This window comes from Plecotus auritus (assembly GCF_963455305.1).
Source record: "Plecotus auritus genome assembly, chromosome: 2".
Classification (NCBI taxonomy): Eukaryota; Metazoa; Chordata; class Mammalia; order Chiroptera; family Vespertilionidae; genus Plecotus; species Plecotus auritus.
This window is the reverse complement of record NC_137771.1, coordinates 56,259,435-56,286,274: the sequence shown is the minus strand read 5'-3', so window position 1 is coordinate 56,286,274 and position 26,840 is coordinate 56,259,435. Positions and strand designations below refer to the sequence as shown.

Sequence of the window (26,840 nt, the reverse complement as noted above, 5' to 3'; positions counted from 1 at the left end):
CCTTCTGTGGAAAACACACACAAACAGGACAAATTGGTTGGAACTTTCACAATAATGGAAAATGTTTAATAAACTTAGAATGGTGGGCTTATTAAACCATAGTGTTATTTACAGCTGTAATTCATCAACCACAAACACAAGAACGTGTCTGCGTGGCATGCTACAACAGAAGCTTTATTCAGTTCATTCTGAAAATGGTGGCAAAGTAAATTTCAGTTGCAAATTCACAGATACAAGCCTCAAAGTATAAAGTTGTATGTACCAAAAAAAAAATACAGGTAATATTTATAACAATAACTTACAGATACAAACTAATGATAAACTACAATTTCACAAAGGATTGTAAACATTTTGCACACTTGTCAGTCCTTTCTTTTAGGCAAAGTGCTCTTTTGATGACAAATAAATTAACAGATACACACTAGAGTGAACTATTTCCAGACAATACAAAAAAAAGTTTTGATTTGTTTTCTTCTTGTAAACATAAGTTTTACCCAAAAAAAATGAAAAAAATCAATAAAAGTGTCTTGCAGGCCAACTGTAGATACATACCTGGGCAGCAAAGTGATGTTGGAAATGCTTTAGGTGTTAAATAAAAAATTAACATTAATCTTTTCAATGGTATTTTATACATAATAAATGACAAGTTTATATCCTTAATCATTTCTATCCCTGAAAAAGAAATTAGGTATGACTTATTGGCAGTTGTGTCATTGAATGGGGTAACAAGGGCTGGAGTCCAAGAGTTGTTGGTGAATGAGCTACAAAATAGAAAGAAATTTGTGGATCAGTTTTGTAGGGTGAATAAAACTGATTTAAAACAAACAAAAACAAGCCAAGGTAATGTGCTTTTATTACTCATTACAGCTGAGGGCACCAAGCTACACTCATTCCACTGACCTCAGCAGAAGCATTAACTTATTCAGCATCATGAGTATATTATTAAATGAGAATCTAGTATGGGTTTACCCCCAAATCTTTATTTTGGGCAACAAGCTTTTGCCACTTTAATGTCCTCCATCCATACCCCATTCACTGCACTTTACCCTTCAGCTAGAAAGACTCATGAGCTTTGTCTGCATAGATGTTGCCAGATTTCATATTGAGGGTGTCTGTATATAGGATGACCCCCCCCCCTGCCACCAAATTCTCATTTATGAATGTCTAACTGCCTCTTCCCTAAACATACATCAAAAAACACTTGACTCAGTCAACACAAGTCTTTCAAGTCAACACACCCAATTTTAATGCTAGTGTACATAAATGATTACAATAATATAAGCTCTGATTTTTTATTTAACTGAAACTTAAAATGAAGATTCCACTCTCAGCAAGGGCTGCATTGCTTCAAACACAACCTCCCTCTGAGAGCAACTAGGAAAGCTAGACACTATTTTTTTAAATGTGTCTTAAGGTGTATGAAAGAGACCAAGGCAGCCAACTCCCAGAAAAGGAGAGAAATAAAATGAGGCTACTTTTCCCCAAGTTAGTGACAATTTGAAAATATGTGTCTGAGAAGTTTAGCAGAGTATTCAGGAGTTAGACTTAGGCTGGATGGTGAAAAACAAATATGAAAGATCAGGGTCCACTGAAGAGAAGCCCTAGTTAAAAACAGCAGAAATAAAATAAAACAAAACACAGGTTTTGTTGGGGATTTCAACAAGCTAAATCCAACTTGTAGCAACCCAGAAATACACCATCCCTTCTGAGGACTGATGCCTGATTGGATTAAGTTGCTCTTCCCCTAGCCTACCTCCCTGCCAAAGGCAAAACTAAATACTCTCTGGTGGAAGATATTACCCAGAGCCTAAAATTATTTCTAGTTTTTCATACCCAACATCTGAAGTGCAATAAAAAAAATAACAAGACATGGCTTGGCTGAAAACAAAGAGGAAAAAACAAAAGTAATAGAACAGACCCACAAAAATCCAGATATTGGAGTTATCCGACATGGACGTTATTATAACTAAAATTAATATGACAGTAATTTTATTATGGAGCAAAGTGACAAAATAGATTATTTCAGCATAGAAGTTGGAACTATATAAGATAATGAAATGGAAATTCTAAAACTGAAGTTACAAAAACTGAATTAAGAACTCAATGGATGAGTTTTATATATTAGGTCGAATGTGAATTAGTGAACTGGAGAATAGAAGGAAATAACCAGATTGAAGCATGGACGATCAAAAGGCTGGAAAATATGAAATTTTTTCATAAGGGCTGAAACAATATTTGAAGAGACAAAAGCTAAGACTTTTTCATAATGAAATACTCGAATGACATATTCAAGTAGTATATCTAGGCACATATTAATAAAACTGAAAACCCAACAGAGAGAAAAATGCTGAGAAAAAAAGACATTTACTTTCAAAGGAACATTAATAAGACCAACAGCTGACTTCAACAGTAAGTATCAATTTAATTAACCATCCATATTCTACACAAGAGAGAATGGAAGCCAGAAAACAATGTTATCATGTCATCATTGTGCTGAAAAAAAGGTATCTGCCAACCTAGATTTCTACATACAGAGGAAATACCCATTATAACTGCATCAAAACAAATACTTAGGAATAAACCTAACAAAAAAATGTATAAGATTACTAAACAGTAAAGTCTACAATATAAGAGAGCATTTGAAGATGACCTAAATAAATTGACAGACTAAGTTCATGATATGAAAGACAATATTACCAAGATGGTAGTTACCTAGGATGGATTTTTTCAAAATATCAATTTTTTTCCTTTTTTTTTGGGGGGGGGGTGTTTAAGAAATTGACAAGCTGGAAAACTTATGGAAATGCAAAGGGTCAAGAATATGCAACACAAACTTGAATAACAATGAAATAGGAAGACTTGTTCAATTGTATATCAAGAATTATAAGCCTACCATAAGTGAAACAATTAGGTACTAATATAAAAATAAGTACACCAATAAAACTGACACATACATTATATGAACACTTAATTTATATCAAACGTGCTGCTACAAAACAGCTGGGAAATGAGTATTTTTCATCAATATAACAATAAGCTTTGCTCCCAATCTCACACCACATACAAAATTCAATTCCAGATGGACTGAGAATCTAAATGTCAAAATAAAATAAAGTTTCTAGAAGACAACATTAGTGGAATATCATCATTATCTTTGAGTAAGCACAAGTTCTTGAACAAGTCACAAAAAAAGCACAGCCCATGAAGGAAAAAAAAATGATGAAATGAACTGTATTAATATTAGGAACTGTGCTCAATCGAACATACCTCAATAGAGTAGAAAAAGGCAAGCCACTGAACAGGAGGAGGTATTTGCAACACATATAATCATTAAAAAAAACTTTGTATGCAGAATAGAGCAAGAATGAAAACAAATCAAGGTAAAAAGACAAGCTAATAGATGAATAGGCAAAGGATATAAATAGGCTCTTCACAGGAAAAGATATATAGATGCCCAATGGAAAAAAAAATGCTCAATCTGATCAGTCACTGAGGAAAAGCAAGTTAAAATAATGAGACAGCACTACACAACCACCAAATAGGCTAAGATTAAGAAGTCACACCATACCAAGTGTTAGTGAGGATGTGGAGTACCTTGAACTCTCATATGCTGCTGGCCCAAGTGTAAACTGCTCCAACCACTATGGGAACTGTTATACAGAATTAACTAAATTTGAATATATGTATAGCTTATGACCCTATGTTGCACTCCCAGGTACATACCAAATGCAAGTGTGAATTAACATGTACCAAAAGGCATGTATAATAAAGTCCATAGCAGCATGTTTATAAAAGCCCAAATTGGAAACAGCACAAATGTCTATCAGCCATAGAGTGGATAAACTGTCATACAATCCTACAGTAGAATTCTATATAACAATGAAAACAAACAAATCACTGGTTCTTGCAACAATACAGATGAGACTCATAACCAAAGCAATTGAAAGAAGGACGACACACAAGAATACATTCTGTATGGTTCAATTTATATAAAGCTCACAAAGATGCAAAACTAAAACATGATTTTAGAAGTCAAGGCAATGTTACTTTAGGAGGGTACATAAGAGAGGATTTCCGGGTGTTAATCGTGCACTACTACATCTGGGTAGTATTTACATGGATATGCTCATTTTATTAATTTATCAAGTTGTGTACTTACTATGTGTGCACTTTTCTGTATGTATGTTTTATTCCAATAAAAAATTTCTTAAGTAAACTCCAATCTAAAAATTTGACTGTGAATACTTTCTTTGACCATATGAAAATAAATTATTTAAATATTTATCAGGCGAAAAAACAAACAAAAATGTTTCCTAAGTATATAAGATATACTATGAATGTCTAACTGCCTCTTGAGTCCTTATCAATATTTGTACTTTAGCTGAAAAATGAGTGTTAAATTTGTCCCTTAAAATATAGTCACAGAAACAAGAATGTTTGGGTAGTTTTGCTCTCTACTACACACACCCCCAACACACACAATAATTTTCAGCTACTACTGAGGTAATATTTCAAACTGTCAATCTCATCAATAATCTAATATTAGAAATTGTCAGATATTGACTGCGTGGGAGACAGCTGTTAAATGTTTGGATACCTACCATCCATATAACTATGCAGCGCAGTTAACATCGTCCCATCTTGGGGCACGTAGGCAGAATAAGCCATTTCTTCTAACATGGGCGGAGACAGCCTGGAGGGTGGGACAGATGTGACTGGGGCAGAGGAGGAGTGGTTGGGACTGACATGTTTCTTGTGGCGCGCTCTACAATTCTGAAACCACACCTGAGGGAGAAAAGCAATGTACCTCTGTCACATCAGCTTCTGAGAACATCACAACTCCGTTTAGAAAGGGATGCCACCTCAGTGACTCTCCCATGCAAGCACAGCATAAAGCTAAATAAGTTTTAGAAAGTTCTGCAGACAGAAGAGAAACATTTTTGTGCAAATATCAATGGTCATTTTCTTCACTCAATAACTATTTGAAGATTTACTTAAAAGCCAATTCTATACTAAACTAGTGCTTTTCAAAATAAAAAGAGGCATGGGACTCAAAGAATTCCAAACGAAGTTTCCTTGGTTTTAGTACTGGCACTTGGGACAAAAAAAGAAAAACAGAAAAAGCCTTTTAAATAGAACTTAAAAAAAAAAAAAACACAACACCACACAAAACCCAACAACAACACTACTAAATGTATTCTTAGACACCTGCTGGACTTATTTCAAATCTTTTTTCAAATGCCTAAAATCCCTACTGAGAACTTAAAGCTTTCTACAAACCCCTTGATTCAGTGATTCCAGGCACATTTTAACCTGCTGGCTTCAATTTCTCCTAGTGAATACAATATAGGCTCTCTCCTAAGAAGCATGTTAAGGTCAGGCTTACAATAAGAAAAAAACTAGTAATACTTAAGTAGAATAAAATACGAAGAAATCCACTGGTGAAACAGTTCACAAAATGTAAAGAGCTAACCATCCTCTTGTCACTCTTTCCCAGAAATAAAGAAAGCAAATTCAGGGCAAGCAGGCCAAGTAAGTAAGATTAGATTGTCCCGAATGCTTCCAACAATAAACTGCCTATGTCTGAACTCCCTGCCATTAGATAAAATTTGAACTATAGAGTGTTACTCTATTAAAATATCATAGCATTTATGTATCATCACACCAAAGATTTTGTCATGAGGAGAAAGAAAGTGGAAGGAAAAAAAATTAAGGGAACTAAGATAAGAAAATTTGGGGTTTGGGACAAAGGCCGGGGAAAGGTCAGGGGCATACATCTCTGCCAGGGCTGGCAAAAGGAAATCGGGGCTAAGTAACATGGAAAAGAAGGAAGCTAGAAAAAGATTTATATGAAAAAGTTGGCTTGCCCAACTGCTGTGGTTCAGTGGTTAAGCATTGACCTATGAACCAGGAGATCATGGTTTGATTCCCGGTCAGGGCATATGCCCAGGTTGTGGGCTCAATCCCCAATGGGGGACATGCAGGAGGCAGCTGATCAATGATTCTTTCTCATCACTGATGTTTCTATCTCCCGCTCCATCTCCCTTCCTCTCTGAAATAAATAAAAAACATATTTTTAAAGAGAATAGTGTCTTAAAAAAAAAAAAAGAAGTTGGCCTATTTCTGAGACACAAAAACTTCTTGGGACTCAAAAATAGAGGGCTGGTAAAGTATAAACTCAAAGGTTTAACGCTAAAGAAATAAAAATGAATGACATAATGGGTTGTGCAGCCCTGAGTAGGTGGCTGAAAGGGAGTACCCAAGGAATGTTTTAGGAATGAGACTTAGACATGTGTCGAAGAAAAGGAGTGGGAAGTCACAGCCTTCTCCCCCACCTTCTGGAATGTTAGACCCTTAGATACCTATACAGAGACCACATCCAAAGTCTCCACTCACAGTTCTCTCCACAGGCTCTGAAACAATGGGTGCCACTGCTGTCATCATCCAGCCACGGAGATACACTCACACATTCTCCACCGTGTAAACGGGAACTGCTGCCACCTGCATTTTCCTGGACAGCACCCAGAAGACATGCACCCAGAGGGCCACGTGGAACCTAATATACATGGCACTGTGGTTCCCTGAGTTTCTTCAAAGTATCTTACATCTCCAATAGATTAAATATTGGATGGAACCTACTCAGCTGTTAAAAAAAACACCAAGCTTTGGAAATAGATACAAAGAAGGCATGACATAAAAAACAAAATAGCTACCTTAATGCTGAGTCAAATAGCTCCTTGGAAAGATCATCAACAGGTAGTCAGCAGAGAGAGATTTGTAAACACAAAGTGTCATGTCATTTGCACAGCAAAATATAGCTGATACCAGACTTCAGAAAATAACTTCTGACATGAGGGCTACCAGCTTCAAAATTCAAATACAAGTCCTTCTGACACTCCTCGCTGACTTAAAAGTTACTCCTTCTGCTTTGCAAACCTCTAACAAGAGTTACATTTTCTTCTGAGCTATTGCTTTAATAGTTTTTGAATTCTATATTGTAAACTACATAAGCTAGAAGTAGGTCATGTAGACATTCTGCAAAAGAAAAGAGTGATGCATAACATTAATCTCTTTGGAAGCTCAAAGAGCCAAATATAAAAATAATGTATGAAAAATAAGAAATTTTAAATTATTTGGAAAGCATGGCATGATACTGATTTAAGAAAGCTGAGTAATCATTTAGGAGAAAAAAAATAGAAAAATCCCTTCCTCACATGTAACCAAATCAATTCCAGATAAATTAAAGTATAGGTGTGAATAACTGAAACCATAATGTTTAAGGAAACAAAAGCCAATATTGATATCTCTCTCAGTGGAGAAACATAAAAATGGCCAAAGCTATAAGAAAAAAATATTGAGAGGTTTCAATACATAAAAATATAAAAAATTCTATGTGGTGGGAAAATGAAAAGAAAATTGATGATTAGGTGGTAAGCACACAATATAATACATAGATGATATAGTGAGAATTGTATACCTGAAATCTACATAATTTTGTTAACCAATTTCACACCAATAAATTCAATAAAAAAGGAAAATTGATGAAGTATGAAAGTTTAACATGATAAATAGAAGCCAGTAAAAGTAAGATGGGGAGAAAAGAAACAACCCAATAGAAAAGTGGGCTAAAATAACAACTTTTAAAATTACAAAATGTTAAAATTTATTGATAATGAAAAAATACAAATAAAGACAATGAGATTTTCTGACTACCAAATTGGAAAGGACATTAAAGAAGGATAGCAATAAGGATTCACATAGTTGGGGAAGAGCAACTTTCTTAAGTAACTACTGGCAGAATAAATTGGTATGGACTTTCTGGAACTGATTTTTGTGCTATCATTTAAAGGCCCTAAAAATGTTTTATCTTTTGACTCAATAATCCCATATCTATAAATGTATCCTATCAAAACTATTGAACAAATATGCGAAGTATGTATACAATATTGTTCATTGAAGCATTCAAATGATAATAATAAATTGGAAGTAAACTAAATTATTCTATGCTCAATATGTGCAGCAATAAAAATGATGTAGTTCTTAGTATGAAAAGATATTCCCAGTAAACATACTGAAAGAAATAGAACAGTTTTATTATTTTTCTAAAGGTACACAACTCATAATTCACCTATCTGAAATGGTATGTGAACAGTGATTATACTTAGATACAGAGAGTTCAAAATAAAATCATCCATCTTCATTCTATGATCTTAGTACAATGACAATCTGATCTGTTACTCATGTCTGTCCAAGTAGACTTTAGCTAGTAAAGGTGAGACTGTCTCTATGTATCAGACCACTGTTTCTATCTAATCTTTGCATACAACTTAGTTTGCATATTAGAATCAAGGCCTAGTCATTAAAACTCTTTTCCTTCACTTTTCTAAAGTGTGCCCATAGCTAGAAAGTAGGCTGGTCAAACAGATCATGATTACTATTTGAGATCACAGTAATTAACTCTTCAAAAATACTGTGAAAGACTATTTGTTTAAATTATACACACACGTATATCCTATATAATAAAAGCGTAATACGCAAATTGTCCCCTCCACCAGGAGTTCGAACAGGGGGCAGGGCCGGCAGGGGGAAGGGAGGGAGGCCTGGCTGGTCGCAGGCAGCCAGAGGAAGGGAGAGAGTGCCTAGCCAGCCGCTGCCAGCCACTAGGGACCCTACCAGTGCACAAATTTCGTGCACTGGGCCTTTAGTATACAAATAATATACTGTGAGGCAAAAGTAGGTTTACAGTTGTGAATATAGGAAACAGTTTATTCTTGTATTATTACTTATTCATTATTGTATTATTTTCCATAAGAACAATTGTTAATCTACTTTTATAGACTCCATATGTATATATATATATTTGTATGCTAGTACTGCTTCCTTTGCTATCTTGTCAAAAATATTTAAATTCAATCCTCACATTTTTTTTTCATTTTTATTGAATTTATTGGGTGACACTAGTTAACAAAATTATACAGGTTTCAGGAGCCCAGTTCTCCAACACATCATCTACACACTGCATTGTGTGTTCACCACCCTGTCAAGTCTCCTTTATCACCATTTTTTCCCTCATACCCTTCCCCACACCCCACTCTCTCCCTAATCCTCACATATTAAAAGCCACTATCCAACAATATATACTTGCTCATAATACCGGTGACTGAAATACCTAAAAATTATATCAGAGTTATCTGTCTGAGGTCTTTACTTCTTCAAATAATTAGAAAAGGACTTAGAAAACCCTCCATTTTACTTTGCTTTCAACTTCAAAATAATTGAAAACATAGTAGTCATGAATCTGACAGCTGCGGCAGAATATATTGTGTCTGAAGGACCTCGACGAAGGAAGCTTCCCTTCCAGCCACAGGAAATCACTACCTCCAATGGTAGTCCATGCCATTTGTATAGGCTCTCCTACCGAGAAAGTTCTACATCATGAGTGAAATCTACCTTTTCTTGCATTCCCTTGCAGAGACCTGCTTCTGCTTGTGTTAATTTCCCAAACGTTTTGAACTTTGAATGTTATTTAAAACTATTTTCCATTTCCCTGATCTCTCTTTAAGAACTTGGCACAGTTGACCACCTCCATCTTAAACCCACCTCACTCCTTTGGCCTCCATGATGCTTCTACTCATTTATTCTGGCTGTTACTATGTTCCACTCAAACAGCACCTCTTGCCCTGCTCTCTCCCTAAAATCCATTCTTCACTTTTTACTGTCTATAATCCTTTCCAAAGGGTCTTTACCCAATCTCATAGCATTAGATCCTTTTGCTCAAGTTCTGTTCATCCTCAAAAAATACCTGTTTACATGCCCAATGGCACCATCATTGCAGAATTAGCAGAGGGAAAAGGGAATTCATCTCTCTCCCTATTACCAAACTAGCTTTCTTTTGACCTGAATATTTCTGTTAATAGCTCCATTCCCATGAATATTTTGACTTCAAATCTATGAGTCACCTTTGACTTCTCTCTGCTTCCCCATTACAGTGTCTGGTCCTTTTCTTGTGTCTCCAGCATCCAGCACTTGCCATCAGTGGACAGTCAATAACATGTTTCTCGATGAATTCTAGGCCACCTCACCCATTATTTTCTTTTAAACAAAAAATTACTCATTTCCTGGACATCCCAACTAATCTGCTTATTTCTATCTCCCCTCTCCCAACCCTAATTCATCCCATGTGCTGTCAACAACCTTTTCTTCCTAAAATCACATATCATGGCTTTCTCCTGAGAAGAAAAGAACTCTGCATTTACATACCTCTCCAAGGTCGGCTCTACCAATTGCTTCTCCCACAATTTGCAAACATAAATCTTACATTCTGACAAATTTGCTCTAGCTCATCCTTCCCTAACTTTGTTCACATCACTCCCTATACCTGGATCTTTAACAAAGGCCATCAACATCCTCTACACACATACACACTCACTCACATACACAATCATAGAAAAGTAGAAAAAAACACTGACCTTAAAACCAGATCTAGCTTGGAACATCCATTGTATTTTTTAGCCTGAGGATCTTAGGGTTGCTATGAGCAATGAATGGAGCAACTTGTACAAGGAGTCACTTAACAAATGATAGCCCAGCCCAAGCAGGCTAATTATCAAGTTTTTTTTTAAAAAAATGATTTAGAGTGTGAAGTGACCTAACATGAGAAACTAATGCTTTGGCAAGTCTTCACAAAGCAATGCACACTCATAAAGACCTAGAATAGAAATGTTAGTATCTCTTGATTAATGTTTAAAACAATCACCTGTATCACACGTCTGCTCAAGCCTGTCCTTTCTGCCAGTTTCTGGAGGGTCTGTGCATCTGGGTTGTTGTCCTGAGCAAACTGTGCCTGCATCACCTAAAAGATATGTAAGTGGTAAGTAGCTAAAAAGAATCAATCTTCTGCATCTTGATGATAGGAGAGAAGATATGCACAAGGAAATACTTATATTTTATTACTTGAAAGTCAATATGGGGATGTATGTATAAATGAAGAGTGCACATTTTGTAAATTTACACGTAAGTTGCTATGTTAAGATCTTTAAAAAATAATCAATTTCAACATAAAAACTTGTTTCTCAAATATGCTTTAAAAATAAGCTCAACTTTTCTTTCTTTCCATACTTATAACCCACAAGCATAAGTAGTGTTAAGTCTATTTACTTCTTTTCTGTTCTGTTAAAAAGTGTTAGCAGCAATGGGGGGAAAAAAAGGAGACATATGTACTACTATTTGTAATACTTTAAAAAATAAAATAAAATTTAAAAATATAAAAAAATCCAAAAAAAAAAAAAAAGTGTTAGCATTAGAGCCCTGGCCAGATGGCTTAGTTGGTTGGAGCATCATCCCACACACCAAAAAGGCTGCGGGTTCGATTCTTTATCAGGGCACATGGCTAGGTTGTGGGTTCAATCCCTGGTTGGGGTGTGTATAGGAGTCAACCAAATGATGTTTCTCTCTCTCTCTCTCTCTCTCTCTCTCTCTCTCTCTCTCTCTCAAAATCAATAAACATATCCTCAGGTGAGGATTTTTAAAAAGTGTTAACATTATAAAATTTTTAAAAATACAAAAATCATATACAATTATCTCTAACCTCTACTGAGCTAAATAGGTTCAAGGCCCCTACTACAATTTTTATTAGTCTGCAAATAGTACACAGCACAACAAATGTATTCCACTTAATTGCAACCATTTCATCATTAATTGTTTTAAGCACTTGCTCTAAAGCAATGAAATATCTGGAATCTTAAAAAGAGACACCCATCAGCACTGAATAAGAATTCCTCAGGATCTAAACATCTATACATTGAAAAAGTCCCCAGGTGATTCTGATGTGACTCTTTGGCTTGGAACCACTGTGCTAAGTGCTGTGAGATAGCAGTACATGAAAAAACATGCTCCTGATCTCAACTTCCCAGGGCAGAGATTCAGACATGCCCATAACTACCAACAACACAAGGTTAAGAGAGAGGTGTGGAAAGTATTTGAAATCTTGCTTCCTGGCATATGTTATCACAGTTTGACTAAAATAAAATCTTATAAAAGTTCAGAGAGAGTGCCGAGACCGGTTTGGCTCAGTGAATAGAGCGTCGGCCTGCGGACTGAAGGGTCCCGGGTTCGATTCCGGTCAAGGGCATGTACCTTGGTTGCGGGCACATCCCCAGTGGGAGGTGTGCAGGAGGCAGCTGATCGATGTTTCTCTCTCATCGATGTTTCTAGCTCTCTATCCCTCTCCCTTCCTCTCTGTAAAAAATCAATAAAATATATTAAAAAAAAAAAAAAAAAAAAGTTCAGAGAGAGAGAAAGAGATATAGAGAGAGTGCTGTGGAGGTGGGGAGTACCAGAATAAAAGCATAAATTAAGAGCTTTCAGATTTTTTTCAGAAAAGATTAACCATGGGAATCAAATAGGACATTTCTATTTTATTAGTTAAAAGTCAATCAATCCAGGGGAGTATTATCCTATATAATAAAAGGCTAATATGCAAATCGACCGAACAGTGGAATGACTGGTTGCTTTGACACGCACTGACCACCAGGGGGCAGACGCTCAACGCAGGAGCTGCCCCCTGGTAGTCAGTGTGCTCCCACAGGGGGGAGTGCTGCTCAGCCAGAAGCTGGGCTCATGGCTGGCGAGCACAGCAGTGGTGGCAGGAGCCTCTCCTGCCTCTGTAGCAGTTGGACATCCTCTGAGGGCTCCCGGACTACAAGTGGGCATAGGCTGGGATGAGAGGGACCCCCCCACCCGACCCAGTGCATGAATTTCATGTACCAGGCCTCTAGTAAAATATAAAGAATTATAGCCTGGCCAGTGTGGCTCAGTGGTTGAGTGTCAACCTATGAATCAGGAGGTCACGGTTGGATTCCTGGTAAGGGTGCATGCTGGGGTGGTGGGCTTGATCCCTAGTAGGGGGTGTGCAGCAGGCATCCAATCAATGATTCTCTTTCATCATTGATGTTATATTAGAAAGAAGATAGGGAGTCTGGCATGCAACATGATTGTGCATGTCCATGGGCATGGGATGAGGGTGGGTGACCAACCCAACTAAAGATCTTAAGCTCTGCTGGCCTGGACACCATTGCAGCAGGCCATATGAATTACATTCTCCACTATGACCCTCATATAATATTTACTATCTTTTGCCAGTGCCCATTTCAAAGGATAGCTAAATAAGTCATTGGCAAATTTAGTTTTCCCTAGCACAGTGGTCGGCAAACTGCGGCTCGCGAGCCACATGCGGCTCTTTGGCCCCTTGAGTGTAGCTCTTCCACAAAATACCACAGCCTGGGTGAGTCTATTTTGAAGAAGTGGCATTAGAAGAAGTTTAAGTTTAAAAAATTTGGCTCTCAAAAGAAATTTCAATCGTTGTACTGTTGATATTTGGCTCTGTTGACTAATGAGTTTGCCAACCACTGCCCTAGCAGAAAGTGAGTTTTCTGAGGACAAAGGGAATGTCTTATTCTTCACATTCCCCTTCCTGTCAATAGTGTCTGTGCTTGTGTTTGTGACAGAATAAACCTTGACAATGGGAGGAAAATCTGAAGATAGTGTGGTTCACCAATGTTGTTCTCGGAAACCTTATAAGGTTTACAAATTATGTAATTTTTTTCAGTTAAGTTCTCTCTGATTAGTGACTCTTCTAGAATAAGGTTTTCCTGGCTTCCTGTCCAACTCTGTCCACACATTCACTGTAAACAGTACCTATATTTTTGGTTTAAAAATGGGTAGAATCAGACTAAAAGTTCCTAATTTCACCCAGTTCACTTCAGTCTTCCTTTTCTACTTCAAATGTGTTATTTCATATGCAAATACAGTTGTGTTTATAGGAGGCTGAGTGTGTAAATCTCAAAGAGAAAAACAAATAAGCAAATTAATTATCTTCGTTTTTTTAATTTTGAAGGAGAAAAGCATTTGCTTTCAAAGCCACTATTGATCATTTATAGAACAAAAACAGCATGCTTTTCACAAATGCATTTCAAATTCACAAGTTTAATCACAGAACCAAATTACATTAAATAAAGCAATTTCTCATCAAGGAATAAAGCAACACTTAAATCAACACTGATGGTTTAGGATTGGATTATACTAAAGGAAAAGTAAGATGTACTTATCAGTGTTTAGCCTCAGAAAAAAACACACACAACCCTTTGAATTTGAACTTAGTTTTATTATTCTCCAGTCACTAATGATGCCCAAACCCACCCTACTTTTAACATGGTCAAGGAATAAGCCTGTAGAGACACTCATCATTTTAAGGCCAGAAATTCTACCAGAAATGTCAGGATTCTGCAAAGTAGCAGCAGACCAAGTGGATCTGAAAGTAGATTAAAGTAGGTGCTAACCTTGGCACGTTTAGCACTAATGATCATTGAGCAAGTGCATCTAACTACCACAGGCAAACCATAATAGTGACTGAAACTTCTTAAATATCATTCCTACAAAAAAACAAAACACCACAATATTTGAAATATTTTGTATTTTATTTTGTAAGTGTGAAATGACTGTTTCTTCCCACAAGTTTCTAAAGAATTTTGGAAATTTTTCTTGTTTATTTCTCCCTTTTTAATTCTACTCTGTTTAACTCTACTACTTCATGTATGATCTTGACCTACTGATCACCTATCATACTTTATTATTTTACTGAAAGGTAGGACAATTTGACAATGAGGGTACATCACCTGATTTATTAGAGGTTCTAACAAAATATAATAATTCAAGTTTTTAAAAATCTATAGCTATTCCAGATTCTTAAATTATAAAGAACCACTTGAGGACAGAATGGAGCCAGATTTTTTTTCAGTCATCTCTGGAATAGGTAAATACTAGTAAAGATTGAATAAATGAGAGCATGCTTTGAAAGCATATCATTTCTGCTTTCATTTTTCAAAACTGATGATTCTGATACAAATTTTTAAAAACATGATTCACAGTACATTTTAAAAAATACCTTCACCTGAGGATGTTAATTGATTTTTATAGAGAGAGAGGAGGGGTGGGGGGGGAGAGAGAAAAACATTGATGTGAGAGAGAAACATTGATTGTTTGCCTCTTGTATGTGCCCTGACTGGGAATCGAACCTGTGAACTTTTTGGTGTACAGGACGTTGCTCCAACCAACTGAGCTACCTGACCAGGGCCACAACACATTTTCACATAATAATGCATGATTAAATAGTTTGTGTACATTTGCAAGTAAAACTATAAGACCATCTACAAGATTCAGAATCGTACTCTTCTGTTCTAGCTGCTGCTACCACTAAATGGAGTTTTGTTAGGCACAGACTCATAGTCTCCTCAGAGGCCAAGCAAAATGAAAAGACCAGAGATTTGGGGAGCAGGGTCCATATCTCTTCTCTGCCATTCCCTTGGCAATCTGCCCTGAGGAAAGTTCCTGCACCTCTTGGATGAGGCTACCTACATCAAGGACTTGTAAGAATTACGGGAGAAAATGCCTGTCATAGGACTTAGAGCACAAAGTTCTCCACAAATATCATTCCCTTTTTATTTAATCAATATTTATCTTCCTAGATAAGATTACCTAAAGTGGTTTCAAAATTTCACAATTGTAATCTTAATAATAAATTTTATATGATATTAGAGTTATCAGTTTTATAATTAAAACTATAGCCAGCCTTCATGGGAATGGCTGACTTTAAAAACAGAATCTATTTTTACTAGAGATTCCATTTTCTCACACACCTTTTAGCTACTGGGTATTCTGCTGCCAGGTCACCCACAGGTACTCATGTGTCCTAAGTTAGGGCTTTTTGTGATCTTCATTGCAATCCAATGAGGCATCCAGTAAAGCAAGGTTCAAGCAGAGATATTTCTTTCATTTGTCTTATCTTTCATTTATTACTTATTGACCATGTATTCTATGCCTAAGTTAAGAAGTCCAAAACAATCTGAAAATTTTTCAGAATGGCTTTAGATTTTAATGCTAGATTGCTTTCCAATATCATTAAGTTGCTTTGGAATATTTGTGCCAAAGCAAGGTTTCTTTTTTAAGCATTCTCAAAATAAAAATTATCTTCTTGAAACACTTATATTCATCTTAAATACTGGAAAGCCTTAAAATATTATATGTGACTTTTCAAAAATTACCTTCACTTACTTGTTAACATTATATAAATATCCTTTAAAGTTTGAGCTAAGATGGATACAATGTATAAAATACCCAGCAATACATAGTAGGTGCTCAATAAATGCTACTTTACCTTAACATAAAATATTTCAGCCACATTAATCTTTTAGAAAACATAATTTTTTATCTTAAAAAATGCCAGAAAGAATCATTATATGTGTAGACTTAAATATAAAGTAAGGAGTAATTATTTAATAGTTTTCTTGACAATTCTCATAAACCAAATCGATGACAATTATACTTAGGGCAACTAAGCTGAAAATAAACCCTCCCTTTTCACGGGACATAATCAACCTACTCAGAAAATGTATAATCTTGTCCATTAAAAGACTCATTTCGGTTTGTTAAAAAGATGAACACGTCAGTGTTCCATAGACTCAAACACATATTGTATGACTCTTTCTGTTGAATCCCCAAATATTTTGTTTGCTATTGCAATTATATGTAGTAATGTAAATGCCTGGGTTAAACTGATTTTATCAGGAAGTCAGGACAGACTACCATTTTGTTTCCACTTTGATGTCAATGCCAACAGACCCCAGAAAAAGCTTGAATGAACACTGATAAATATTTTAGGGCCAAATGTATATTTCATACACTCACCAAGTTTTTTCCACACAAAGCATAAGCTAACCTTTTTGAAAACATAAACATGATTTTAGACAGCATAAAGTTGTGTTTTTGGGGGGTAGGGAGGGGCTTCAAAAATCATAAATTCATTGTCACGTCTACCTGGAGCTGATCTGCAGTAAAGCTGGTCCGAGCCCTTTTTGCTGGTTTTGGATGATTAACATCTTGCTCGGTGAGGAGGGCACCTTCCACACTAATCCCGTTACCTACATTTAAAAAACATACCGCACATGTTGGTAACTCAGATGGGTTCAGCAGTCATGCAATAATAGGTTTCTTACATCTATTGGCTTGGAGTAAAACTATACATCTTTTAGATTGCCAAACCCCTTGAGTTAAGTTTTTAAACACACTAGAAATAGACTGTTAAAACAATAATCCATATGCAGTCTTGAACATTTAGTCACAAGTGCAAAACATTAGAAGTACACATCTAAAGCTCATCCTTAGGAAGGCAAAGACAGGGAAAAGACTAGTTACAAAAAGCAAATCAGAATCTAAACTCAAGTCCTTAGACTGAGAATACGGCACAATGCTAATACACATGGCATGGCTTTCCCTGTAAATAAACAGATGGAGACCGCCACTAACAGTAAAGTGCTTAATGAGTTTTACCACAATTACACTGCACAACATAATGCATTAAAGGGATCTGGAGGAAAAACTGTTTTTATTCCTGTATTCACTGTTCCAAAAGACTCAAAAGTATTTTAAGTATATATTTACCATTTTCCACTTCTCTTTTTAAATTATCCAGCATGCAGTCATAATGCACTCTGCACAGGACTTTCTCTTCCACCAAAGCAAACTCCTCTCCCGTGGAAAGTTGCCTTTTGCAAGAAAAGCAGGCAAAGCACGCCAAGTGATAGACATTGCCCTTGGCCCTCCGGACCCAGTCAGTAGAATGGATGTGCCTCCCACAACGAGAGCAGCGAGTTCCATATCTTCTACATAAATAGAAGGGTAGGCGGTGACGATTTTAATGTGTGGTGACATATTCATCAGTTTGAGATTAAACTAATGTGTTACATCACTCATTGGATTAAGCTAAGTATTTAAATCTTTTGAAAATAAAAGAGGAATCGATTATTTTTCTGAGTCAGTATGGTAAGCAATCAAGATGAGATATGGTCATAATTCAAACCTATTTATAAAACAGAAAATTCTCATTATTACCTTAAAGGAAGATTGGACTTTTTCTTTTAAAATAAATGAAATATAAGTTTCAATATCTCTCTCGTAACAAATATCAGTGCATTTTAAGAGACCCAAGATACCACACACACACACACACACACACACACACACACACTCCAGATTGAAACCTAAAAATACAAAAGCATACCACTGAAGATATAAATATTGATCGCTTAAAACCAAGTTGAGATCATTAGAAAATACTTTAAATACCATTTTTAAGTTAAAACATTATAATATTTGAAATTGCTATTATAAAAGAATGAGGAAAACAGTAATTGTTCACCCTGGGAAGAATGAAAGGAAGGAAAACTCAGAAAATACTTCCTTTGGTGAATAAACTATTGCATTGCTAATCACAGGGAAATGGAAAATATTATCTAAAACTTCCAGAGACACATCTGAACATTAAATGCAGATTAATCTTAACAAAATGCCAGATGTAAATATTTCTTTTTCTCTTAGTCCAAGTGACTCTTTGCCACGTCTCCTTTCACTATCGTAGTCATGGCTTGGCATACCCATGTCCGAGATAAGTATATATGTCTGTGTCTATTCATTAATATATCTTTAGAGGTATTGCCATTTAAAAAAATTAACCTGAAAAACTGAATCCTAAAAACATATTTCAGAATATAAAATATGAAGCATAAAAACATCCCGAAGAACTAGACCTTCAGTAAGCCTCTGAAACCAAATCTCTCAAAAGACTTTAGATTACCATAAAACATTAAGATTAGCATATCCTATGTGAAAGATGAGGCAAATTGCTACTATTTTTTGAGGAAATGGAAAGCATATCTGATGAGAAATACACATTTTTGGTAATTATAAAATTCTGTGCCTTTATAAAATAAAGGACTCTGGATTTCATGAAGTGCTTTAAATTACCTAGCAATTTATTCAAATCAATTACTAAACTCTCTGAAATCAGTTTTTGAAATTGGGTATAAACAACATAATTTGTATTACAAACTTTATTATACAGTATTAACTTCCCAATTTCACAATGAACATTCTTCTTCATTTGGAAATGCAAATTTTAAAATATGGCAATTTTTTAAGTCATGCTTAAGAGTTTCTAGACATCAATCCATTAAGAGTTGAGTTATATCCTGGAAGAAACTGTCCATTTAAATAATTACAAAGAGATGACTCAGAGAAAATGTTACATTTAATAATTCAGGCAAATATAATCTCACAAAATAAAGGTCAAAGAACAGACAAAAGAAATAGGATTTTTAGGCAGAATATTTAGATTTGGTGCATTTCTGATACTGGAACAGTCAATTCTGATTAATTTGGTTTATCACAGTCTCCAAACTGCTGACATTTTATAGGTGTATAACTAGGGATCATCCTATAGTAAACAGGTCAAAGCTTAAACAAAACCTGGGTACCCCCCACCCCCCATAATTATTTCATCTTATCACTCTCCCAAACCAGGGGCTTTCTCACAATAAGTCATCTTATATTTCATACTTTATATCTGTGCACAGCAAAGAAGTTCTTAATACCTAAAAATTTCATTTACCAAAGTGGGAATAATTATCTAAAAATCATTTTTGTATACTGAAGTCCTAAAACATCTAAACACACTTATTTATTTGTTGTAATACAAATGATAACTCAAACATATAAATAATTCTCATTTTGAAATCTATTACATAAGAAAAACTGGGCTTCAATAAATAAAACTGGACAAGAAAGTCTATTTACAAAATTCTCTTTGCATAATAATTTCTTAGAATATCTACTTACTTAAAAAAAAAATCACAGAGTACCTGAAATAATCAAGTTTGCAGAAAATGTCCTTGTCTTTAATATAACAGCTGGTATGCCTTCCTAAGGAGGTTCTGCAGACACTGCAGGAGAGACACCGAACATGCCAGCACAGGTCATTCACCTGTGAAGGAAAAAGGGGCAGGATGAGAACTCATTCTAATACTTAAGAGGATAGTCGTTGGTTTTGTGTATTAGGCAATTTAAAAAGCTGGTCCCTTCATGTTTTAATGACACTCTGAATGTTTCCATTGAAAAGGTATAATTTACACAAATATGCGTGTAGATATATTCCCTTAGACCTAACCAGAAAATCACAATAACATATTCTACATTTTGTGTTTAAAAAGTGGGTTTTTTTTTTAATTCCTTTAAAGACTTCAGGTGTTTTTTTGTTTTGTTTTTGTTTTTTAAAAAATGGAACTTCTATGATCACAGGGAAAATTCCTGAACGCTTTAAAGTCCTGCATACTGGTTTACTTTTTCTTTTACCAAATTCTTCCCACCATGAAACTTGTTAACCAAAAAAACCAAACCACATACCTTCTCAATCTACTTTTTGGCCAAATTATTATACAGTGTGCACTGGTTAAAATGAGAGAGAAAGACAGTGAAAAATAAGTTTTCTTAAGATAAATACTTACCCTTACAAAGAAGTCAGGGAATCCATTTTGCTTACAAAACAGAAATGCTAAGGTAGATTTAAATGTTGATATAGCAGAAGCCCTGGCTCTCGTTTAACATTTAATAAGAGAATCAAGGAGTAAAGTATTAAAAACCCTACTTAATGATTTGACTACTGGAGAAAAAAATAAATCTAATTATAAGTGGTTTTAAAAAGGCACCCAAGCATTGTTTGCCATTTATACTTCAAGAAATGAGGCATAAAATGGTGATTTAATAAATCACAGCCCTTTATATTTTCTAAGTAGGAAGATGAAATATTATCAGTTCAGGGAACAAATCATAATTACCCCTCACCTTAAACTGTTGCCATCACTCTATAAGCACAACTTTAACCTTGGAGAATAAACATGTGTATTGGATTGAACTTGCTTTAATGAGTCTCCTAAAATTTGTTCTTGTTAAATGGACACAATAACTAGATTTATGCTTAATTAAATTTAATGTAAAAGAACAGCCGTGATACAAAAACAAAAGTTACACTCTACAAATGGATCTAATGCTTAAAATAGGAATTAGGTAATTTGGGAAAATATGAAATATACCTTTTGCTACACTATTTCATAATAAAGATGATCTGTCCAAATTCTATCAGATTAGCACCACTGTTCATGAAATATAAAATGTACTTTGAAGCTGAAAAAAAAAGTTTCACAGGCTTTTAGTTATGTGTCTCTTTCCAAAGCATTAGTGAGAGTATCATTTGGGTAAATTTTTTAATGTCTTAAGTTTTAGTTTTGTTATAAAAGATGCATATATTCAAAGATGCATATATTCCCAAGAAAACATGGGAAGCAGCAAAAAAGCAATAAAAAATATTAACAGTGGTGAATACTGCCCTGGAAATAAAGATATTTTTTCTTCTATTTTTTCCTAAAAGGGGCCCAATTAAATTAAAGATTAGAAGTATGGACTTCCTCTCATATTTCACTGTTTAGGGCCTTCTTCTGCATTTTTATCTTATCCAACCTTTAAAAACAAACAAACACAAAACAAAGGTAGATTCAGGCTTTAGGGCAGAGTTATGACAACTATCCAACCTTTAAAAACAAACAAACACAAAACAAAGGTAGATTCAGGCTTTAGGGCAGAGTTATGACAACCCTCCAATTCCCTAAGGCTAGACCCAGCGCCTGATTTTCCACCTTCCTCAAAGTTTACTTTAAAAAACAACAACAACCAAACAACCTCTTTCATCTTCCCTTTCCCCACCCCCAGAGGAAAGTAAGGTGAAGAGAGAAAATTCTGATGACTATAAACCTTCCCTGAAGGCTGGTATTGATCCAATCTGTACATGTATGTATGTAAGACCAAGCCAGAAAAACCCACCCAAACAACAGGGCACTGAAGTATGAGATGGGGCAATAGATGCATCTACTTCCTCTTGTACTTTTTTGTACTAATGCCATTTTATTTGTCTCATGATATAGTGTTTTTCTATATTAAACAATTTACACCCTCAAATACTCTACTTCATCCCATAATAATTATTTTCTAACCAGTGATTTTAATTCAAATATGTCTGGATAAGGACTCAAAATGGGGGGGAAAAAAGAATTCAGAATTCAGAGTTTTTATATAATCATCAAGTATTAAACTTTTGTTAGAGCTAATATGCTAATATGTACAAGAAGGTAGAATAAGACTGTACATATAAGACTTCATTGGGAGGACTCCAGTCCTATTACAAAGGAAAGCTTAGGTAACTTAGATATTTCATGTAATGCAAATATATAATAATATACAAACATATTTTAACATATATAAGATGAACACTAGAAACTATTTCAGAGGGTGTGTTAAGAGTCACTTTGTAATAGGTTTTTCTTGGATCCTCTCTACTATGAAGTGTTAAAGCCTTTATAGATCCCTTTAGAAAGATTTTTAAACATTATACTAATTATTGAGAGGGCTCATTGAAAATAAGCTCCTTTTTGATCCAAAAGATGCCTTTTAAATATCCAAAAAGGCCCCATGTCTAGAAACATTGAAAGGGGGGATCTTAAGGATGCAGATTTAAAGAGAAAGCCATGTTAATTTTTCAGCTGTAAGAATTAACCACTGATAAAAATGGAACTCAGTCACTTTTCAATGTTTTCACCAAAACTTCTTTTGGTGCTTTATCTGGGTTGTATCTATAGGGTATCATCTCCACTTTACAGGTGAAGCAGTTCTGACTGAGGTAGAAATTTAAAGAATCCCACTAACTTGCTTTTTGAACTCATACTCTTCATAATTAATATTACTGTTTGAAAAGCTGGGGGTGGGGGTTTGGTGGAGACAGAATAGAAAGTGAACTGGTTTGCTACTAATTCAGTGTAGGAGAGATCATTAGTTTAAATAGTGGTTTTAAAGAGCGATTGAAGTTGAAAACCCATAGCATTAAGATTAAGACACATGGGACCATGATCCTGCAGGCAATGACATGAGTAACCATGCCTGCCAGAATTTATACTCCAAAACTCCCCCACAGTATTTTAAGAGAAGTAAAACAAATTAAGACAGACAGTCTACTCTCAAACCATTTGAAGCACTGCATCCCAGGTTTCTTTCTTTTCTTCCTAACTTGGCATCAATTTCCATTTTCCCCCCTAAACACTGGAGATAACATTTTTTAAAGCATTGGGTGGCCTTTAAGTATTAAATCTTAATGACAGGAGTGAGGTACTGAAATGGTTTCAGGTAACAGTAAATAAACAGAAAACTATATGTAAAAAAAAAAAAAAAATCTGTCCAGAAAAGAGCTTTTAGGACAATTTACAATGGTTCTCACCAAAGTAGACACCGCAAAGTGGAATCAGCCAACATATTCCGACCTAGAACTCTCAGAAGCAGGCGGGTGGGGGGATGTTACCCGGGGTGAGGGACCTACGGAACCCGGGGCTCATTATAAACAACCGGTCAGGACCCCGTTTCAGAAAGGGTAGAAGGGTTTCTCCATTTCTGTTCCTCTACAAGTCTGGCGGCTGACTCCGGTACATACACCCGAGGTATGGCGGTATCGGCACTTCTAGACCAAGACGGTCACACAGGAGCTCATTTGCAACAACTTGGGAGATTCTAAGACTTCTTCCCCAGCTCTTTCCCACCGCAGGAGTTGCCCTGGGTTGGTTTGTTTTGCTTTGAAAGCGTGCAACCTCAAGGGAGAACGCGAATGGAAAAGAGGGAACAAACAAACGTTTCCCTTTTCCCAGGGTTCCTAGGGGAGCCCGCTCCTGGGGCCTGGCGGCTCCGCCCTACCTTGAGAAGGTACTTGTCCACGATCTCCAGGCCGCAGCTGTTGCACACACACTTGCCAGAGGGACAGACGGAGCCCGAGGCCATGGACCGGGGCGAGGACGACGGGGACAGCGGGGCCGAGGAGGAGCACGAGTCCTCGTCCCCCGCTCCCTCGGGGCTCACCTGCAGGAAGCCGCGAGGCGCGGTCGCAGGCGGTTCTAGACCCCTCCTCCTCTCCTTATCCCACGGATCCCTGGGACTCCCCCACCGCCTCCCCCCCTTTCTCCAGCAGCCCCCCACCCCCACTTTCTGCCCGGTTCCTGAGGTCTCACTTCTCTGCCCTCACCCCCAGTCCAGAGTCCACGCTCCAGCCACCACCCACTGGGGCTGGGACCCCTGACCTCAAGGACCCAGGGAGCCCCACAACCCTGCCCAGCTAGCCACGCCGGCTCAGCTTTCCACCCCGCCCCTCCCCGGACCCTCCCTCCACCCGCTCCCCGTGGGCCATGGGGCCCGGGAAGGAGCGCGGGACAGCCGCCTCCCCGCCAGAGCCAGGTCTGCCAGCACCTGCGCCCCGCCCCACTCACCAGTCCCTCTTCCCCGGCGCCTTTGCGAGTCCTCCCGGCCGCCAGGACTGCAGTCCGCCCGCACTCTTCCGACATGAGCCCCTGGCACTGCGGGGTGGGAGCGGGGAGAAACAGAGAAGTTCAGAGCCCTCACACTCGGCGCCGAGCCTCAGCTTCCACGCGCGCGGGGCGGGCTAATGAAGGCCCAGCGCGCGGGCCGTGCGTGCAGCCGTCAGGGCTCCCGGCCCGGCTCCGCTGACGGCGGCGGCGCAGCCCCGGCGCGTGGCGAGGCGGCCACCCGAGCGCCGAGGGCTCGCCGGGCGCGCTGCGGAGCTCTCGGGGCGCGGGCTCCCCAGCTCTCACCGGGGCACGCCGGCTCCCCGCCCTCCTGCCGGGGGTAACAAGTTAATCGCAATCATCCCGGCACAAAGCACTTTCTTTCTAGACGTCAATCACGGTGGGGCTGGGATCACCGGGCTAAATGGGGTGCACAGAGGGAAGAGGCAGGGTGGGAGAGAAGAAAGAGGATTGAGGAGGGGATGGGGGAAGAAACTTGATTTCTTTAATAACCTCAATTAAAAGAGCAAGACATATTTTTTTAAAGGGGGCTTTTTGAATTGGATAGCCCGAAAGGTGAAGAGGTTTAATAGGATACTTGAAAGCTAATTACAGCGGGATTTAAGAAGCCTGGTGCTTGTTCCGATGACAATTTGAATGAAAATGCTTCAGATTCAACCAAGCCAGCAGCTCTTTCGTAAACTTGCAGCAATTAGAGCTGCGAGTGATTTACACTCGTTTCTTTCAGGTGTAAATTGCCACTTATTGCTCAGTAAGTCAACATTTGAGCTACTGAAGGATTATTTTTAACCGGCGCAGAAAGTGTATCGAATAATGGAAAATATCCAGCTGAATTTAATTTGTGCTATTAAAAAAAAAAAAAAAACAACTCACCCAACCTCGGTCAAAATGTTTTAAAGTAACAACGCTCATTACTCAAATGTTTCCAAGCGTTTGCTAGCGTTTTGTTCTTAAACGAAAACGCAGCCTTTCCGGGCGTTTTCTGCCTTCTTTTCGAAAACTCCAGCGTGCTGCGGGGTGAGGTGGCGGAGTGCGGGGTCCAGCGGCCCACACCTCCGTGTTTCGGACTCCTCGCCGCCCTCCCTCCCTCCAACAGCACCGGGCGAGATGCTGTCGCCCTGAGTACCCCGGCCCTGTGCCGCGACCCGCGGGCGCGCCCCCACGCGGGACCCACGCAGCCGCCCGAGGCCGCGTCCTCGCAGCACAAAGGGACTTGAAGCAGAAAAGCCCTGTGTTGGCCGGGCGTTCCCGCCAGTGTCGCGCAGCAGAGAGGAGTCGGCGGTGCCGGGTGCGGGTCCCCCGCAGAGGCGCTCCAGCAGGCTCTAGCTGATTTTCGAATTTGAATTGGGAGACACCCGTGGGTCCCGCCTCCAGAGTGAGGTGAAAGCTTGGCAGTTCCCCCCATGTGACCAACGGTGCGACTCGCGCACTCTGGGGTTTGCTTCTTTTAGGAATTTTAAGTAAAATTGCGCTCCTGGGCGCCTTGGGGTCCCCCGAGGCCTTCCGGGAGCCGCGTATCTGTCTGTGTTCGCTGTGGGCCTGCCAGCGCGGGTTGCCCCGCAGCCGGGGGCGCGCCTTCGGGCCCGTGAGCGTCCACGGGCGGAGGGGCGCCTCTGTTTGGTCCCACCCGACAGCCTTCCGAACCTCCCCATTCTCTCTCCCCGACCGCCACGATCACCTCGGCAAAGAGAACAAAAACACGACTCACATCTGTACCCGAGAGCGCCTTAGGCTCGAGGCTTCCTCTCCCAAATTACAGTCTCCAAGTCCATGCTTCAGTTTAAGTGAGCTTGTGGGGAGGGGAGGCAATGATTACTGACTAGAGCTACTACGTAACCAAAAAAAAAAAAAAAAAAAAAAAATTGTCAGGTCTGAAGATGAGGCCGTCACAGGTAATTTCTGAACCTCGTCTAGAAGCCCCAACAGCTCGCGTTTCCAGGAAACTGCGATTCAGCGGGTCGGGCCCGGCGTCGCCTCGCTCACCTTCTCGGGGGGAGCTGCCAGCTCCGGCACGTCCTTTTCTTCTAGTTTACACACAAACATCTGATCGTTTTTCCAATACATGGCACTGCGAGGGCTGCTTATCTCAGACCAACTCCGGAGGGTCAGAGGCTGCCCGCGTCCGCCGATCGCCCCCTCCCCCGCCCCAAGGCGCTAATAAAAGCTGACACCCCGAAGAGGGAGAAGCTACCAGCCAGCCTTCCTCCGAAGAGGCCGCCCTGGCCCTAACCGTGCTCGGGCAGACAGACTCCTCTTAAGATGTTTTCCCCCCAACTTCGCTGAGGTCTGTCCCTCCAGGAAAAGAAAAGGGGGGGAAAGTTTGTTTTCCAGAGGGTGGAACCTTACATAAAGGGAGGGAAGGGTGTGTGTGTGTGTGTGTGTGTGTGTGTGTGTGTGTGTGAAAGTCTTTTCCTGGAGGAAGAGCCTCACCTCCTGCAGGAAAACCCGCCTTCTCTACATGTTAAGATCTTTATCAGGACAAGCCAACTTAGTCCAGATTCAGTATTAAAGGGGGGAAAAAAAATCATTGGGAATGGCCCTGTTAAC

At 38.4% G+C, this 26,840-nt stretch overlaps 1 protein-coding gene across 2 annotated transcripts; it reads right to left on the bottom strand.

The window, feature by feature from the left end:
• Positions 1-684: 684 nt before the first annotated feature.
• LHX8 (LIM homeobox 8) lies at positions 685-26,357 on the bottom strand (the record flags this gene model as incomplete). Of its 2 annotated transcripts, none has more annotated exons than XM_080655069.1 (9): positions 685-761; positions 4,602-4,785; positions 10,757-10,852; positions 16,870-16,973; positions 17,494-17,714; positions 19,749-19,870; positions 23,671-23,832; positions 24,237-24,323; positions 26,277-26,357. In XM_080655069.1, the coding sequence occupies 9 exons, from the start codon at positions 26,355-26,357 to the stop codon at positions 685-687; spliced, it is 1,134 nt and encodes a 377-aa protein (XP_080511195.1). The 2 variants fall into 2 exon arrangements, with proteins under 2 accessions (XP_080511195.1, XP_080511196.1); XM_080655070.1 differs by having other exon boundaries at positions 711-757.
• Positions 26,358-26,840: the final 483 nt, after the last annotated feature.